Below are 19,687 nucleotides of genomic sequence, written 5' to 3'. Positions count from 1 at the left end.
ACCTTATATACAATTTTATTTTTCATATTTCTGATTATAAAAGAGTATAATTAGTTTTTTATTATAGAATAATTTACTGTGATGCAATTCTTTAGAATTCGTTAAATAAACGCATAAATATTGATAATTTATGTATAATATATTAATATATAACTTATGTATTATATTTATATAAGTATACCTAACCTATATGATATTTATAACCATAATTTAGTATTTAAGTTTAAGCCTTACACCTAATTTTTAAGTTAAAAATTATAATTTCTTTTATAACTTTTTTTTATTATTAAATAATATACAATCTATACACAAAAGCATAATAAGAAATGCACTACTACAATTAAAAAAAAAAAAAAAAAAACATGAATATGGTGAGGGAATTCTTCCAGTGATCGCACTTCCCGAATTTATAACTAATAATTATTATGAAGTTACTCAAAATCAATATATTTTTATTTCAACTTTTGCACAGAATATTTGTTTTTATATTTTGAGCATGTAGGTATACAGTATGTAGTTAAATAGAACATAGTAAATATATATATATATATATATTATAGGCAGAGTACATTGTACGTAATTTATAAAAAAACAACTAACGATATTACACGACAAAACAAAGTTATACTATTTTTAATTAGACAAAGTTAGGGTAATTGATTGTATTTACATTTTTGTCTTGTTAGATTTTACCTAGAAATAATGTAGTTTTTTTCGTTACTACTATGGTAGGTATATAACAAAATTCTATTTTAATAATTATAATATTTACTAACACAATTGACAAAACTTATTTAATTTGTTTATAATATATTTTAACTTTAGTATAAAGGTTTTATGTGCATAAAAAAAACTATATCATCATCATTTAAGTTTGCACTGTTTTTGCATAATTTCCATGCTTCGTATAATAGGATTTCATAGTGCATTAAATGCACACTGCAGCAGGACGCAGGTCATATTAGTACTTATTCAGTGTATCAAGCTATAATAATAAGATGCGACGTAATGGACGTATTATATTATTATGATCGACAACGGTCCATGTTGACGAGAAGACATTTCGAATTCTATAATATACGTTTGTATTAACGTACTTATATAAGTTATAAATTATAACTTATAATTAACGTGAACTCGCGTATAACTCGTACCGCAACACGTGTTACCCGGATATATAGGGTGCCCCGGCAGCGTTAAAACTTTTTTAAACCAAAGGAGGCATTGCTCGGAACTCCATCTGCGGCGGCAGTCGTTACCCCGCTGCCTCAATCATCCCATCGCGGATAGTCTTAAAAAGCCCCAACACTACACTTATATGGACTGCACGTGTACTCCCGCGGTATCCTTCAGTGTATTATATTATATACCATCATATTGTAATATATTACGATACGTTAATGTGTTTTAAATTAATGTTTATTGTTATAAATTGTATACAATATATTATGCGGTGGTTGTCGAGTGGCGGTAAATAATGAGTATACAAAACTATAATAAACCATATTATATACCGTTGAAGTAAAAATATATGACTATACATAATCATATAATTACTCGATATTTTTAGCTGTATGGTTTTTCTAAAATAATTTTACGGGCACAATAACCGTTTGAATTTTTAATTTTTTCATAAAATTTAATCGTGCGTCATGATGGTTTCAATCTTTAACGTAGGTATGGGTAACAGTAAGTATATTATGCTATAGGTTAGGTATAGGTAGTAGGTACGTAATTATATTCAGACCACAGCGTGAATATTTCAACGTATAAAAGACACACAACATACATATTATACCTCATTTCGAAAAAACAAGTGACATTTTTGAAAATATTTATATTTTAGTCACTACAAAACAACATTTTAGAAGAAAAAAAATGATATTTTACAATTTTCGTCGTTATAATTTCTTCAGTTTTTATTTTTTTTGAACGACAACATATATTACATTTTAATTTCATATTTTATAAGCAGCAATTGTTCAGAGTATTTTTATGAGTACAAACTACAAGTGTTGGTATTTTCTATTTGGTAAACTGCGATACCGCTCATATTTTAAACTATAAAATCGTTTAAAATTCTATTTTATAACGTATACCTATCAAAATTCTCTGGTAATTATTCTGCTTCAGGATATCTTTGGGATATTACGTTATTGTCATTCAACAAAGCAAAAGTTTTAAAAACAATAACGATAAAAAATACTTAGTACTTACTTATAACTTATAAGCTATAATTTTTTTCCATAAAAATGTTGTCTTGTTATGTTTTCAAATTGAATAAAAAAATATTTTCAAAAACGTTGATAGTTTTCGAAATAATGATTACCCACATATTATATTCCGTTAAAAAAAATTATCACATCAAAACAATATACATATAGCGTTATAGCCAGAAATAGATGTATTATAATGTACCTATACACATTATACATATACCGGCCAAGGTAGGTATTGTGATAGTCGCGAGAACCGAACTGATATACGATCGACCGCGGGTTCCTGCACCTGGATTATTATATCCTGCAGCAGCATGCGGTTACCTATATATTTGTTTACGCCCACAGTCATATAATCTTCCTGCACCGAATGAGATTTATGAGATCTACGAACGATTAATTTTTAATAATTATTATACACGAACGTAATAATATTATATATACGCACGTATAGGTTAGGTCCAGGTGCAAGCAGCAGTGCACAAGGGGCGCTCGTCTGCATCTACAGATTAAATCTTTTAAACGGGTTGGAATCATGACGCAAATGGACGTAAACCAAACGAATCCAAGAGAATAATTTACGCATAGGTACCGGAGAAACAAAACAATAGTGGTGCTTTTCAAAGTGTGTTTACAAAATAACATTTAATTTGTCTGTAATACAGTGCAGTATGGTATCGACTATCGACCTGCAATCTCGACATCTATATAGTTTTAAAATTATTCTTTTCATCATATTATATTATGTTTGTTTTGTAAATGATTTGAATTCTATGTATGTTTGCGTTCGGCGTTACCAAATGACGATTGGAGGAGGGGGAGACGTTAAAATTATATCTCATATTATTGAAATATGTTTCATCTGTCTACGGGGTCTGTGAGGGTGCGTCTTGCCAGTTGGCAGTTGCCACCCTCTCAGAGTATCAGACGTAACTCGTATAAGTATAATAATGATGATAATAATATTATCAATTATGTATATAGGGATAATATTACGTACACACTATACGAGATAGTATTACGCGGGTAACGACGAATCGTATTATTATTTTTATGGCGGCGTCGCGTTTCCGTCGCGCGACCGTGATTCACCGACGGACGCCGCGATAGAGACCGAACACGAAAACACGTGTCACAAATTATTTTAATGAAAATAATATACAGTACAGTAGCGTTGTGAGTATATTATGTTACCCGCACCGCGTCTCGTACAACGATTGTGCAGTAAATTTGAATTGTAATCGTACATAGAGTATAAAGGTATTTGTATATATATATGCGACCGATGCGTTGTTGCGAAACGACCGATTTGTAATCGTATAGTGCGGTATATGCGGTCATTGTATGACTGATCTATTTAATAACGCACCTCGTTTGCCCTAAATACTTGCGGCCTATACAACGATTCTCCGCCCCACTCCTCAAACAACGGCCTGTACAAATATTGTCGGCTGTTACGTTTTTAGAACAACAATCGCGTCGAATCGTTATTTATTAATTTTGGTCGAACTTTTATATAATTTTTACAGTTCGACCGAATTTAGGCATGTAGATACGTAGGTACGTTATGATATACTTATTAACTTATAGACGTATAGCATATACGCAAAAAAACTTAAAACTCTAATGGCGAATATACTGTAAATTTGTAAATTCCACTCTCGACCCACCTATAGATATTATAAAATTGTATTTGTGTATCACAAGCATAAACTATCATATATACTTACGGGGGGGGGGGGGGGGGGGGGGGCAAAAATTAATCACAATTTACTGGCCCATTCAAAATGATAAGTTGACCTACCAACTACCCCCCTCCCCCCACCAATTATTGTATACATTTATACATTTTAATATAATATACGTATACCTCATGATTATGATATATATTGCAGTGTATTGCTCCTAGACTACAATAAAACGATTATCCAACACATTTTGTGAACCAAAATAAAAATGTCCAGATCATCAAGCTCAAAAACGACGTGATGATAATAATATATGTATATTTGTTATGCAACGATCGGGAGGACAAAAACTACGAAAACAGTTTGCAGAGTAACATTTAAAAACCAGAAAGTTTTGAATAACTGTCTAAACGTCGCTTGTACTCGTTGGTACTCGTGGGTTGAATATTTAGGTAGGTACCGACAAAAAATCTTATAGAAATCACTTATATTATTATCGATTACACACGGCTCGGTATCACCGTATAACCACAACCACCCTTCATATCCGCACCCACACGATCAAGCGTTTAATTATTATTTTTTGTTTGCATTACGAAAATACCTACAGTGAACTGTGAAGTCGTGAAGAAATAATAATAATAACAACAACAACAACAATATCGATAATGGACGATGACGATGAAAACGAAAACGACCGCAAAAGGTGAACGGATATCACGACCCGACGACGTCGCGAAGTGCGTCACATCTTTAGCGGCCGTTGAATATAATATTATTATAATAAGCAGTGACCGATCTCGCTGCGGTGGTGAACGCTGTAATTCTCAACGATGACCGCGAAAACATTAATCGAAAACGCATCGTAGTAGTTGTACTGTTGTAGAAGTATTAATATTAGTTGTAGTAGTAGTATAGTACTAATAGTAGTAGTAGTATAGTAATAATAATAGTAGTTGTAGTAGTATAGTACTAATAGTAGTAGTAATATAGTAATAATAATAGTAGTAGTAGTAGTAGTAGTATAGTAGTAGTAGTAGTAGTACTGTAGTAGTAGTAATAGTATTTTCGTGCAGTATTTATTGTAGTGCAGTACCGCGGGCCGCGAAACGGTTACAGCGCGGCGGCCGTGGTGTCTGGCGGTGCGCAGAGCGCGCGTCGGTCGTCGATTTCCCGCGCAAAACCGGTCGGGGTAACACTGTGAGCCGGCCGCCCGCCCCACCGGTCCGCCCACCGGGAACGAACGACACAGTCGAGCGCGCGCGCGACCGTTATCCAACCGACCGAATTTCAAATTCAAAATCGTCAACGACCGCCGAGCAGCAGCCGCCGTCTCGCCGTCGCCGTCCGCGCGAAAACCGAACAGTTTAATTATTTTTTTAACACCCTTTGAAAAAATATTTTTAAACCGTCGTTTTTCACCGCCGCCACCCACCCACCGACCTGCTCGCGGATTCATTCCCCGGCACACGAAACACGTGAACGCGCGGTTTTCGTCGAGCGACTGTCTTTCGTCGTTGTCCAACGGGGCGCGGGCAAGCAACAAGCCACCAGCACATCGACAGTCAGCCATGGTGTTGTCGGACGTCAACGGGAACGGTAAGAAATCGGCGGCCGAACGGTGGCTGAGACAGCGCAACGGGCAACGGGCGTCGGCTGTCCGGTGCATATTCGGGCCGCCCGAGAAACGGGCCCATCTCATGGTGATCATGCGCAACGAGGCGGAAATGGAACGGAAGCGGATCGAGTTCGCTGCCCGGTACGAGCCGGTTGGCATGTCGCCGAACGAGCGCCGCGACTTCTTCGCGGGACTCATCAAATCGCCGCCGACATCGTCGCACCATCATCACGGCAACGGTGAGTAGACATAATAATTATGCGTAAGGCGTTGCGCTGCGATCGTTGGCGCGAAAACATGGCAGCCGCGCACGATCGGAGCTATAGGTATATAGACATCGCGGTGTTGGCGTATTATTATTGTGGCTTGCGTCGGCGGCCGTTATTTTTCGATCGTTCGGGCGGGCGGGCGGGCGGCCAAACGCGCGGGAAAAAAGCGGAACCCATCCGACCCGATCGCGACGACTGGCCGACGATTATTTTGATACTTTCGACAATAAGAACATATTATTCGTGATGAGCGGACATTGTGCCTATCGAAAATGTTAAGTATAATATATTGCTCATCACTCGCCTATCCGCCCGTCGCACCGGCCGGTTGATCGATTTGGTGCGTGTTTACTGTTTAGTCGGTAACGAAATAATTATTATGTAATTATCGTCTACCGGCCGCTATGGATTACGAAACGTTTTAACAAACAAACAATCGGCGCGTTTATGACAAGTAATAATATTATTTATCGTCAGTCGGCCGCGCCAAACACGTGCTCTCTCGGTCCCCACACACACCTGTTGCTGCATATCGAATTCGTCCCTTCGGAGACAGTTTTGGGTTCGCGTCTTCCATGTCGGAAAACCGATGGTGGTATTTTATCGTGCTAAGACGGTATGTGTGTGTGAATGTGATCGTGATGCAAACTGCAAAGGCCTCAGTGTCTCGGTATATCCGTGAGGTTAGGTGTCGTCGTCGTATTACGTAAGCGGTAAACACACGTATCGCTGCGTTCGAGGTTAATGTTATATTTATTGTTAATATTAGGAATTTTAGTTTTACTCAACAAACAAGAGGGTTACATCCGAATGTGTGGTGTGTGTGTATGTGTGTGAACGTGTGCGCGCCCGAGGTGAACTTTTGACGACATCATAACCGCGATAACCACAAAATAATAAAAATTATCAATAAATCACCACACAAGGCGCGTTATGCCGTGTGTATGGAAACGACAGGTCGGAAAAAAATTGTATTTAAAATGGAGGGAGATTGCGGTCGTGCGCGTCCGACGAACCACGGGCGTCGGCCCCGCGGCAGGTCCGCGTGCAGCGGTGGTAGCGTGTGTAAGGCGTACGCACGTATTTTGCCGCCAAAACCTCTACGGTAGTCGCCCGCCACATCTGCCCGGCTCGGTAATCCGACATGATAATATATTATATTATAAATTATACATGTTGTATACGATACATGGTCTCCGTCCGGATTGAAGTAAAAAAAAAAAATCCTTTTTTTTATGATTTTAGGTTAGGTATAATAATGGTTGTGAGTGTGTGTGTGTGTGTGTGTGTCGGTAGGTCGGCGTCGATATTGCGGTCGGGGGGTGCGGCGGGGGCGAGGGTCGGTTGAAATTTTAAAATGCACGAGACGTGCGCCGCGCGTACAACGACGATCGATATAATATACGACCGGTATAATAAACGCGCGTTTTTCATTCTTCGCGCTCGAAATCGAACGTGACACTTTTGAAAACCGGTATTTTTTTCGAAAAAACGTACGGCGACGAGACGACGTGTCATCGTGTCCGTAAACGGACGGCGGGAGTTTTTTTCTCTCCTAAAACTAATGCTGCGTACACATACAATATTATACATGCAGTCGTTATTTTTATCGTACACCCGGATAAACTCCTCGTACCGGAGTCGCCGGAATAACATTAAAAAGCACGCACACTCGTAATAACTTGTCCCCGCGGTGCACGTGTGTTGGTTTTCGACAAAAAAACCGAACGACTTGTACGGCGAGCGCAGTGAGATTCAAGGCCTCCGTCGGTGGTGGTGGTTGTGGCGGCGGTGGTGAATGGTTATGATGATATTATTATTATGTGATATATACACACACATACATGCGCGAAAGAAACGTTTTACGCGGTGACAAAAAATTGGCGGGAAACGTGTCCGTAGCACGCGCTCCGCGTAAAAAACCGAACTCGAATGATATAACAACGACGACGTTTAGTGGGATAAAAAAGCGTCGCCAGCGGACGACGAAAGGGGAAAACTGGAGAAAAAAATGACATGCAAAACGGGTTTTGGACGGCGCGCGGCCAAAAAACACTAATCGGCCGAGCGGTGTGTCCCTGTCGCGTCGCCGATATCACACGCGGCCGCGCGCGGAGAATGTCTCCGCCAAGGCCGTTTAATAATGCGCCGGCGACACGGCAGCTACCGTTTCGTCGGTGTGCGCGCGCGCGCGCTCGTAAATATAAATTGGGCGGGAAACAAGCGACGTGCGCTAGAATATTATTATTATTATTATTATTATTATGTTTTATGATCGTCGTCGTCGCGTACACCTCTCTACGCGATCGACGCAACCCGTAATAACGAGTATTATTATTATTACTATTATTGTCGACGAGTTTTTTTCCTACCTGCCGCCGACCTACGCCTCCCCCACCGTGTCCCGCGCGCACCATCTCATCTAGATTAGAGCGAAAGAGTGCTTTGTAGTGAGAGAGAGGGAACGCTCGCGCGCGCGTATAATGTTTGAATTATCGTTTTTTTTTTTTTTTTTTTACGAATTTCGGTTTTTTTTCATTCTGTTCGACGAGATAAAATATAGTGAAAAAACGTCGTCGACCGGTTTACGTTTCGAGGAAAACGAAAATAATATAAAATATTATTACATTAAAATGCGCTCTTACCGATGTGTGCATACAAATAATAATAATTATTATAAACATTACGACCGACGGTGACGGTGTGACGAAACCAACTGTTGGATTTCCACCCGATCCGCGGCGGATTTCCTCGTATTGCTGCGCGCGACTGCCACTACAAAATTCATAAAATTAAAAAAAAATGTATATTATATTATTAATTATTATAGTACGATAATATTATAATTATTATTATTTATTATGTGATACTGTTGTCGAGCAGTTTTCTCTAGTCGCTTCTGTACACGACGCGATGTGTTGCAACGCACACGCGATAACATTTTTTTTATTATCCCGTTTGCGCGTCGTCGTCGTTTATCTGCAGCAGCCGCGGCCGTTCTCCGCTGATTACTATTATTTATTACGTCTAATATAATATATATGCTTTTGACATGTATTATAATAATACATTATATTAATATTAATAATTATTATGATTGTGTTATACTTTATCGTGTACATTTTTTTTCACGACGATAAGAAAAAAATTCTGGTCGTAACACGTCGTCGTTTTCCAGATAAACAATCAGATTTGGGTTCTCGGAATCGGATGGACGATGATGACGACCTATCGGTGTGTTGTGTATTATTGTTACATTTTTTTTTTTTATCATAGACCAAATAATAATTGGTCGTTTAACCTTGAAAAACAATAATACAACATAATGGCGTGTTTCAAACCGCGGTCTTTGTAGCTTGTTCTAGAAAACGTTCGTTTCCGCGCTCCGCCGTCCTCTCGCCTATATTATAATATTTTGTCACCGCGCACACCATTTATAAAACATTAAAATTTCGACCGACCGACCGACCGTCGCGTCGTCACGACTCACGAGTACGTAATATGTATATTAATATAGTTTTCGCTTCGCTCTCTTTCTCTACAACCATTTGATATTATCATTCCGATTTCAGGCACACCGTATTTCCATATTTTTTTTTTCTCGACATAATTGCACCGCGTCGTCGTAATTACACGCACAATTTGTCCGACTCGCGGGCCTGAAATCTAATGGACGTTGTAACGACACGTATTATTATTATATTATGTATAATAAATTAATAAATATTCCTATTGTCGTGTGTCGCAATCGATAATGTCGATAATCGTTCGCAACCCGTTGTAGTTGTAGTAGTACATAATAATATAATGCACATCCAACAATAGAAGTAGGATACAAGGAAACCGGCCGCCGGACCAGATTGCCGAATATTATTCGTTTGGATGGATTTCTTTTGTCTTCGCGTACAAAACGCATTTGAACGGTTATCGCAGTGTCTTCTCTTATTGGCCGGGCAAAACAAGAAAAAAATAGACAAAAGGTTATAACCGTCACAAAGGTCTAGGTCATAGATAAACGTTTTGTTGTTGCGCCGATGCTGCCTAACTGCTTCACTGCTTCGTTTCCTCTCAAATTCAGTAGGTACATATCGTTTATAGACCCTACTAATCCGTTGGTTGTAATATGATAGGTAATATACATAATATCAGTATATTATATTATTATGTACTATTGACAAGACCGTGCATAAAACTTGATGCGATCGCTAAGAGAAAAATCGATAGTATTCCTCCCGAGAGGGGGGGGGGGTTGTGGTGAGGGGGAGGGTAGTAGCGAGACTATTTTATTTTAACTGTCCTGCGCCGGAGAGACGTACCACGTCTGCGAATAGATCTATATATCCATCCCCGATAACGCGTTTCATTCGGAAACACAATAGCGAAATACCCGTCGCTCCCTATACACTGCTACCAGCAGCAGTATTATATACAAGTGCAGTGTGTGTGTTAGATAAGACACACACACACACACACACACACACGCATATAACCTGTTGCCACGGAGGACAAAAGATTAAAAAATAATAATAAATAAGTAAACATCCATATCCTTCTCACAAGGATTTAGTCGGAGAAAAAAATTTGCAGATGGTGAACGCGTACACACACACACACATACACCATACAACAGGTGGTTAATTTGCAGTCGAGCAGCTGCTTCTGCCGCGGAGGACGTTAAAAACGAGTAGATTTTTTTTCTCGCCCACCGTTTCTTTTCCATCGTATGTTACGCGTGCACTGCACATAATATATACCATGATATATAATATACAGCGTGTTTCCTGCGTTTGCGGATGTGCTCACCGCAGAACACGCGCCATTAGGATTAGGTCATCTCCGCGATTCCTGGTACAATGCACAGTGCACACGCGTATAGTTTTTTCGTATTTCCGTTTAGTCATATTTTTGAAACCCCCGGGTCCGTTTGGCTTCGTATAATATAAGACTATACGCGTATAATATCGCGAAACCATATAATTTTCTACACAAATCTAAATATCTAATACAGTAAATAATATGCATTTTATACGATATACAACGAACGTTCGTACGTTATACGTTTCCGATGGTCCTGCAGCTGAAACTGCAGCCGAGTCGTCTTGTAGAGTTGTGTTTGAGTGTTTAAGTCTTTGGACTTGTGTAATAAAATTCTCACACGACCATGCTTTTCCAATCTCCAATCGTTTATTGCTTTTTAACTGGTCGTTTTCAATTCGTTCCGTAGTCGGTTGTCCAGAGTCCATAGCAAGTCTATTGCAGCAGGCTGGGGATCTTTGGTAGTTTGGTGCAAAGAATCGAATTCTGGACGAGTGTAATCGAGCAGTGTGGTGTAAGGGATATCTACCCCACAAAATGTTGGTCCATGGACCACTACTCCGCTCATCGAAATATATTACCCAAGTTATAAATTATAAATAATAAACTATATATAGTTACTTGTCTAAAGGCCAGTCGTACCATCTCTGATTAAAGTTAACCGGAGTTTAATCCGCCGAATTTTCCCGGTTAAATATCTATTATCAGCTGATTAAGCTTAATCGAAGTTTAACCGTAGACGGTACAACTGACCCTTATACTTGTATATATATATACTTGTCGAAAATTTGTTTTTATATAAATCTATATAGGTACTCCGAATAATATTATGTTTCGGAATATGAAATTAAAAATGTAGGTATGTATACTTACGTTGTTATTCAAAAGAGTAAAAAACTTAAAAAACATAATTTTTTTATATTGACTCATAATTATGTAAAAGAAGTACGTTAAAAAAACGTTAGTGTTCTCTAAAATAATGAGTGTCTCTGTCTCACGTTAAATTGATCACCTCGTGTCCCCGTCTATTAATTATTGTACCTGACAACTGTAATATTTAGAAAATTACGTGTAAGGAAAAGTGATTAAGTCACCGTGTTTCCCGCTGTGTAATAATACTTTTAAGTTACAACTTTATACGTACTTTTTACGTATTATAATTATAGGTCGTTTTTGACGATTGTAAAATTATAGATAAAATAATAGTTATGATACAATTCCTAAGAATAATTTATAGTTTCGTATATGTAAGTTGACTTGATGTTCCGGGTTCTATATAACTAACTTAACTGTACTATGCACCTATATACCGATATAACATACAAGTGTCGTATCACTGTTAAAATTTAACAAACACATTATATCGGCGTCGATAAAGGTTTTTGTCTGTCCATATTAGCCGTATTTATACAATAATTTAAACATTAACGTTTTGATGTGTTTTATTTTTTTGACAATTTCTTAAGGCATCAAAGGCAAAGGTTTTGTTTCGCTGTAAAATAAACAATTTCAATAATATATTATCATCACCGCGACCGTAAATATTAAGCGCGTATTTTTTTATGAGAATCTGTCACTCAGAAAGCAAATAGATACAGTTTATATGATAGTCTTTTTCTAAATGTTTTTAATGTAATATAATAATAATAATCGCGTGTAAATAATTATGTTTTTTTCTCTACTATTATTACTATAAAATCGAACCAAATGTCATCTATAATACCACTTGACGTCGTTGTATTATGTATACAGTCTATTATTTTTAATGTATTTAAAAAAAAAAAAAAAAAATTTAGAACGTTCAAAACGTCAACAAGCCGTGCGCATCGTAATAACAATAACGCGTGTAACAACATATCACGCATATTTTTTTTTCTCTCCATATTATCTATATACGTAAATACGATTTTACATACTATTATTATTATTATTACTATTATTATTATACGCATTATTATAATTATGTTGTACAATTTATTATAATAACTTCTTATCGAAAAAGAACGGAGATAAACCAATATATGCATAAGCACACGCGCATATATAATAATATAATATACGTATCATATATGAGAATAAAATTATTCCCTACATAAAACGTTATCATATAATATTATATTGTATATTATACTATCGGTAGAATATAATATGGAAAAACGTCCCAAAGTCCAAAGTGCGCTATATTCGAACAACGGAGAATCTCCGTAAACATGTATCGTAAATACAGAGTTGGCTTGGACGTTTAAAACACCCACAAGGCACTTACGCCACAATTAATCTAGTAATGTCAAGGATGAAGCCGTCGAAAAATGATGGCTCGCGCGCGTTATAAGAAATCAGCGTACAATAAACCAGCGCAACGTGCTCGAACGCGGAAACGGCCAATTTTGTGGTTTATCAATGATTCCGCCGGCGTTTTACTACTTACACGTCGTAATTTACGGTACCCGACGAATGGAACAAAGCTGTTTGAGAGATTAATTATAATAATAATAATGCGATAAACTATAATAAGGGCCGGCGAATGCGTGTTGCATAACCGTCGTCGTCGGTGTCACAACCATCGCGTGTCATCCGCGCGGTGATATATTATTATTATTATTATTATTACGACCGTCGTGAATAATAATTGTGATCTGCATTGCAACAAGGCCTATTGATAAATATCAATATTGAATGTTATTTTATATTTAACAGTTCATAATATTCATTGTGTGTCATGAACTATGATATCATAATATAATATACCTATGATAGGCTGAAACATCGATGACTTTTAAACTCCAAATCTCCGTCACCCGCTGTCGTGTTTAGTAGTTGTATAATATACTTATCGTTATTAAAAAATATAACGGGACCGTAAATTTGGACGCGGCAAACGGGCACATAATATTATTTATTCGTTTTTATTTATCTTCCGTGTTTATTAGGCGATTAAATTTAACCGTGTCCCGCTTTCGTCCGACCAGATTTCAGCGATCTCCCTCGGTGCTACGGAGTAAAGTGCAAAAGTCATCGTGTCGTGCGCGTGTTTATCATTCGCAAATACCATTAAAATATCGTTTCCTATTTATAATAATTATTGCAATACTGCGTCGGACGGTTGATTCATTGATTGTCATCTGTGACATTTGACATTTAACGGTTTTTTTACCAGCCCGGAAATTACAAACGCTGAGGAAAACCAACGTTCTACGAACGCGCAAGCGTATACGGCACGCCGTAAATTATTTAATTGTATAACGACGAATCGTTCGCTACACGACCGGTGCTCCGTCGAGTAAATAATAATTGCTCTAATTTATTTAATCGGTTGAAATTATTGACGAAACAGTAAAGCGTGCGTATTAAAGTACTGTATGTATTTAATCCAAAATTGTTGGGTCCCGCGCGTTAAAATGTTTAATCACTGGTCCAATTATATTTTAAAAAGACAAACCATACCTATCTTTGTACAAAGTTCAACAAAAATATCGTGTTATAACAAGACTATAAAGCGTATACAGTTTTACTTCTCGCGTACATACGATATAAAATTCGTTCTTTAAATGAATGTTTAAAATTGAAAAATGCGTTCTAAAATGTTGTGTGATTTTTGATTTCAGAACATAATACAAAAAATCCGAAAGCCGATAACCGCAACCACTACTTCCAACAGCAGCAGCAACACCATCACTATCACCAGCAGCAGCAAAAGAACAACAGTTTCAATCAACCATCCGACGACGAAAGAAATTGACTACGAAATCTACCGACTATTGTGCGGGGGAGGGGGGACGTATCATAAATCGTGATCGATATTATATTATATAGTGTTACATTGTACCTAAATCGCAACGATCTCTAGCCCCACACCCCGTACAACATGATAGAAAAGACCATTTTGTCCGTTTCCTTCTACGTCTGTCTACGTCACGAATCGTCTCATTTGTTGCACGAAATCCGCGCGTAATTTAGGTTTTTGGGTATATAATCGGGTTATTATTATATAATTAAAAGTGTATTCATTTTTTATTTCATTTTCGTTCCGTTCTAAGTGTTCGTGGCGCACCGGTTGTTCCGCGTTTGCCAACGACTACTTTGTACCTATTATATTTTACTACCTACAATAATATTGTTAGACTTCTAGAAATTTGACGCGCGTTACAACGGGTGCATAACGTAATTTATTAGTAACCGTACGCATCATATTGTTTTTATTACACTATATTATATGGTGCGATTGCTGTCCGAGTTTAGCGCCTACACTATTATACAAAATACTGTGATGCTCGCATGCGCATGTAAAATTAATGTTATGTTATATTAATACGAGTGTTAAGGAACAAAAAATAAGAGGGAAAACATTCGGCAAATTAATATTTTTACAACTTTACAGTCGTTCCGAGTAGTGTGTGTGTGTGTGTGTGCAACAACGTGCGTAATAATTATTCACTCCCTGCATCTGCACGAACTCAGATAGAAGAGGTCAATAAAACTATAACAAACAACTCGGTTCAGCTGTAGAATCGAATAATAATCGTAAAATCATTTAATTTTATTACGCGTTGTACTTTTTTGTCTCGTCTTCGCGTACAACTGTCATTGCTGGACGAAAAAACGCTGAGATTTTACATTATATATTTAATTTATATAATTTTTTTTTTAACACATTTACTCCCTTCTCTCTCCTCTCTTTTAAAATGTATTCATCACCAGATACTCAATTGCAGCTATATATGACTATATATATATATATATTAGCTGTTAAAGAAATATTATATGCAATATAAATGCTAGTCCAATTTGTTACGGTGAGAAAAAAAATATTTATGCGTTATTAAAGTAATGTATATTATATATATACATTAATGAGATTATTATATATTTATTTACAAATATTATTATTATTATTATTATTATTATTTAATTATTATATTTTTTTTTTCTAATCGATGAATTCACGATTTTAATATGAATATATTTATATAGATACCTATTATTATTTTATATGGTTATTTGCTTGATATATTAATATAATATACAATCATAATAGACATTTTTTATTAGACATGAACACTGATATTTATTTGCGACACAATAACTATTATTATTATTATTATTATTATTATTTTAATTTTGACTATTTAAACTATTTAAATTATTATTAAAAATTAGACCGATATTATGTTTAGATTGTAAGTAGTATATATTCATAGAAAGTAGTATGTAGAAAAAAAAATAACACGCGGAAAGTGTCATTGAGATTTATATTATTATATTACATACGTTGGTGTTTGACGACAAAATATATTAACAACTTTTTTTTTGTGTTTTCAATAATTGTTCGTCTTATTTGTATAGCATCATAACAGTACCTATACGCACTGCTACAATACTAGCGGCGGTGACGTTTCCCTAGAGACAGTGTTTTTCCCGCCGAAAGTTGGTCGCCGTCGGTTTTTTTCCGGTCGCCTGACCGTGGGACTCGCGAGTCGCGCTTGTTGAGGAGATAAAAAAAAAAAAGTGTTGTTATGCACGTGGGTACGTGTGGTTGACTGAGGGTCGGATGCGTTTCCGCGAGTACAGGCTCTCGGCAAGAAAAATAAGAAGAAACGGCAGCAGCGGGTACGCGGCGATCTAGGCTCATCGCTCAACGTGTGCGTGTACACAAAAGAAAAAACACCTTCACGCCCGTGTTTTATATATTATATTATTTTTTTCCTTACGTCGAAAGACGAGGAGGAGGAGGAGGAAGTGCGGCCGCGGCGTGTATATATAATATAATACACGTGCAGTGCACGTTTGTGAAAATATAATAATAATAAATGTATAAGTTGAAGAAGAAGTATATATAGCCGACTACAATGGATCGCCTTCTCCATCCGTGTGCATTCGGGGAGATGACAAAACACATGACGTCCGCATCCGGTCGTACGCGCGCGCCCGTTATGAGTGTGATGACGTGTGTGTGTGTGTGTGTGTTTGTGTGTGTATTACATATACGCCAGCAGTTGACGGTAAGTCACACGGTGTGTGTGTGTGTGTGTTTAAGGTATATAGACCGGGCGCGCGTATCCGGTTTTGCGGTCTGCGGTGACATCGTCGTCTTCTCGACCGTACGACGTCCGCCGCGAAATAAATCTCTTCGTCGTCGCGTCCCATTAATTATAATCAAAAAAAATAATAATATTACTCGAGTTCCCCTCGTAGTGTACGTACGTCGCTGCACACACGTGTGTGTCGTGCCTATTCCTATAATACCGGTGTGCGTGTCGGTCGTATACGGAGTCGCCCGGTGTACGTTTCGGTCGCTGCGAATCGTACCTATTTAGGGCGCGACTTATATAATATTATGTCTGTACACCGCGTGCACGTCGTACACGCATCCGATGATGTGTCGTTTACGTATCGTGCGTTGGTAGTTCTTGACTTCTGTACGGTTGTAAAACGGTATTTTAATATTGTGGCATAAAGGGTTTGCGGGCCTTTGCCGATACAACGGCCACATATAACACCAGAAAAACATGCTTTAAAACCCATAAACTATACTCGAATGTTACGCATCATAACATGCGATTATTAATGTACATAATATAGCCTCGTGCAGTGTTAGTGTATCCAATTTTCCTATATTAGAAATGAAAATTTAAAAAATAAAAACCGGTAAAAGGCCACAATATAATATTATTATGGAACGTATACAGTTCGAATTTAAAAGTGTGTGTTTAGGTATAGTCAACCGATGTTTAATGATTGGACGGAGAAACTTTAATAAAAGTTGTTTTCACCTTACCTGTTTATAAATGCTGTGAAAAGCCTGCAAATATAGTATATTGAACTTATTTCATGTCATTATCTCAGTCCATTTCATATAAAATGACTGTATCACCACCTACGCGTTGTTTAAGAAAATATCAACGCTAGGTAGTAGGCTTAAACCAACAACTAACAGTTAAAACTTATACCTATTTAAATTATTATTTATAAATACCTCTGCAATAGTACATTAAGTGCATTCAATTATTGAATAGGTACCTACCTATATTATTACGATTGTCTCCATTTGTTTCACAATCGTCTAATACAAAAGAAAAAAGGTGGGTAAGTGGATGTCGCTCTGCTGTACAGTAGGTTACAAGTGGGTCACTGTAATGGATGGTGTTAAATTTGAATTCAATGATATAATATCATTGTATAAGAAAAACGATTCTGAGCGAAAACGGTCAGTCAGCCTATGATATTACCAAGTATATTTGATGATATTATTGTGAATAAAGTAATTTATATATAACCTATTTACGTGGAACTTTGTTTTAAATTTTTAATCCTTAGCCATAAAAGTTAAACATTTTATACATTTTTAACTACAAAATAATTAATAAATTATAAATTTGATAAATGTTGTCAAAATTTGAACTTTAAATGCTTATAAAAAAAATTGTGCCTATGTATTTTTAATATTTTACAACTGCTATTAGAACGGTATATCAGGAGCCTTATATTAAATTTTCACGCTTTTTCCCCAACAAATAAAATTTTATTGATATTTATAGAAAAAAAAATTGAAAACTGACAATGTCCGTAAACGGCTCAAAAAGAGTCAAATTATTTTCAACATTTTATCGTGTATAGAAAATGCTTATATAAACATTCAGTGAAATTTTCAAGTATCTACAGTCATTCGTTTTTTAATTACAATAAAATAAGAAAATTGTTACATGAGAAATCGAGTGAATATCAAATGTTGTAAAAATATAAATTTCAGACGCTCATAAAAATTTAATTTGACTTTCTTGTAGACATTTTTTTTTTTGATAAAGGTAGACAAAATTATGAGTAATCTTATATTACATTTTCAAATCTTAGATTTAAAAAGAAAAATTTTTATGAATTCTCAACTCAAAATAATTTGCTAATTTTCGTGATTTTTCCGTATTTTGTCAAAATTTGAACTTTAAATGCTTATAAATAAAAACTGTGACTAAGGATTTTTAATTTTTTTCATCTGCCTTTGAAACAATAACCTAGGAGCCTTCTATTAAATTTTCAAGCTTTTTCACTCAACAGGTAAAACTTAATTGATATTTATAGAAAAAATAATGTAAATTGACAATGTCCGTAAACAGCTCAAAATAAGTCAAAATATTTGGAAAATGTTACGGTGTATAGGAAATGCAATTATAAACATTCAATCAAAATGTCATGTCCCTACGGTCATTTGTTTTAGAGTCACACCGAAAACCAAAATTGATTTTCTCGAAAACAGATTTTGCGTAAAAATTCCCGTTTTTCCTTAATTTTTCTTTTGTTTTCACGTCGCTTTTGAAAACTACAGGGAAATTTTTACTTTTGACCCCCCAAAGTACCAACTAGATTCTCTTTCCTATCAGAAAAGTTACTGTTGAAGAAAATCCAAGCACTTTTACTGTCCTAAAAGGTGATGGCAGACAAAAAAATAAAAAAAAAAATACACACATCATTGTAAAATCAATACATTCATCGTTTCGCTCAGAATCTAAAATGAACTATACTATGTTTGTAATTGTGTTATTCAGTAAATTACCGAAAACAATAAATTGTGAATATATACATTTGCGATGTCTACAGAGTAGAGATAATACCTCGTAGACCGGACAACAACGATAAAACAACTACCGTCCGCGAACATATTTTTGTATACTTGCGAGTATCTATAGACTATATTATAGTGATCGGCTTACTTTAACCGGTGTATAGGAGAGACTGGTATAGAGAGTATGGTTTTTCGTCGTCTGTGCGCACAGATTGCTACCGCATTTATGTAGACATTTTGGCGTCTACCACGCGTAATCGTCGACAGTGACATGGCTTCCTTGGTTTTCGTCCTGCCGAATAAACACCTTTACTGCGACCGGACACACAACTACGTGCATTGTACATGACGATGACTCCTGAAGGTCTAAGTAGACTATATATACTATATAGTATTCTGCCAAGTTCTTACAAACTTATATTATACACACATTATACCAATTAACAACGTATATTTTAAATAGGTACACAAATACTAAAATACAAATTTAAGTCAAACAAAATATGTAGGTATACACAGAAAAA

General features: G+C 36.4%; 1 protein-coding gene across 1 annotated transcript; it reads left to right on the top strand.

Moving 5' to 3' along the window:
• Positions 1-4,972: 4,972 nt before the first annotated feature.
• LOC132946901 (uncharacterized) lies at positions 4,973-15,364 on the top strand. The gene is made up of 2 exons (XM_061017016.1): positions 4,973-5,764; positions 14,215-15,364. The coding sequence occupies exons 1-2, from the start codon at positions 5,479-5,481 to the stop codon at positions 14,346-14,348; spliced, it is 420 nt and encodes a 139-aa protein (XP_060872999.1). The 5' UTR covers positions 4,973-5,478; the 3' UTR covers positions 14,349-15,364.
• Positions 15,365-19,687: the final 4,323 nt, after the last annotated feature.

The sequence above is a fragment of the Metopolophium dirhodum genome, chromosome 6, assembly GCF_019925205.1.
Source record: "Metopolophium dirhodum isolate CAU chromosome 6, ASM1992520v1, whole genome shotgun sequence".
Classification (NCBI taxonomy): Eukaryota; Metazoa; Arthropoda; class Insecta; order Hemiptera; family Aphididae; genus Metopolophium; species Metopolophium dirhodum.
This window is presented reverse-complemented; position numbering and strand designations above follow the sequence as displayed.

What these genes read in the sequence shown, in the direction of transcription:
- LOC132946901 (XM_061017016.1), top strand. Translation starts at nt 5,479, where the DNA reads ATGGTGTTGTCGGACGTCAACGGGAACGGTAAGAAATCGGCGGCCGAA. An exon ending in GCACCATCATCACGGCAACG is followed by an intron (nt 5,765 to 14,214) that starts GTGAGTAGACAT and finishes TTTTGATTTCAG; the next exon opens with AACATAATACAAAAAATCCG.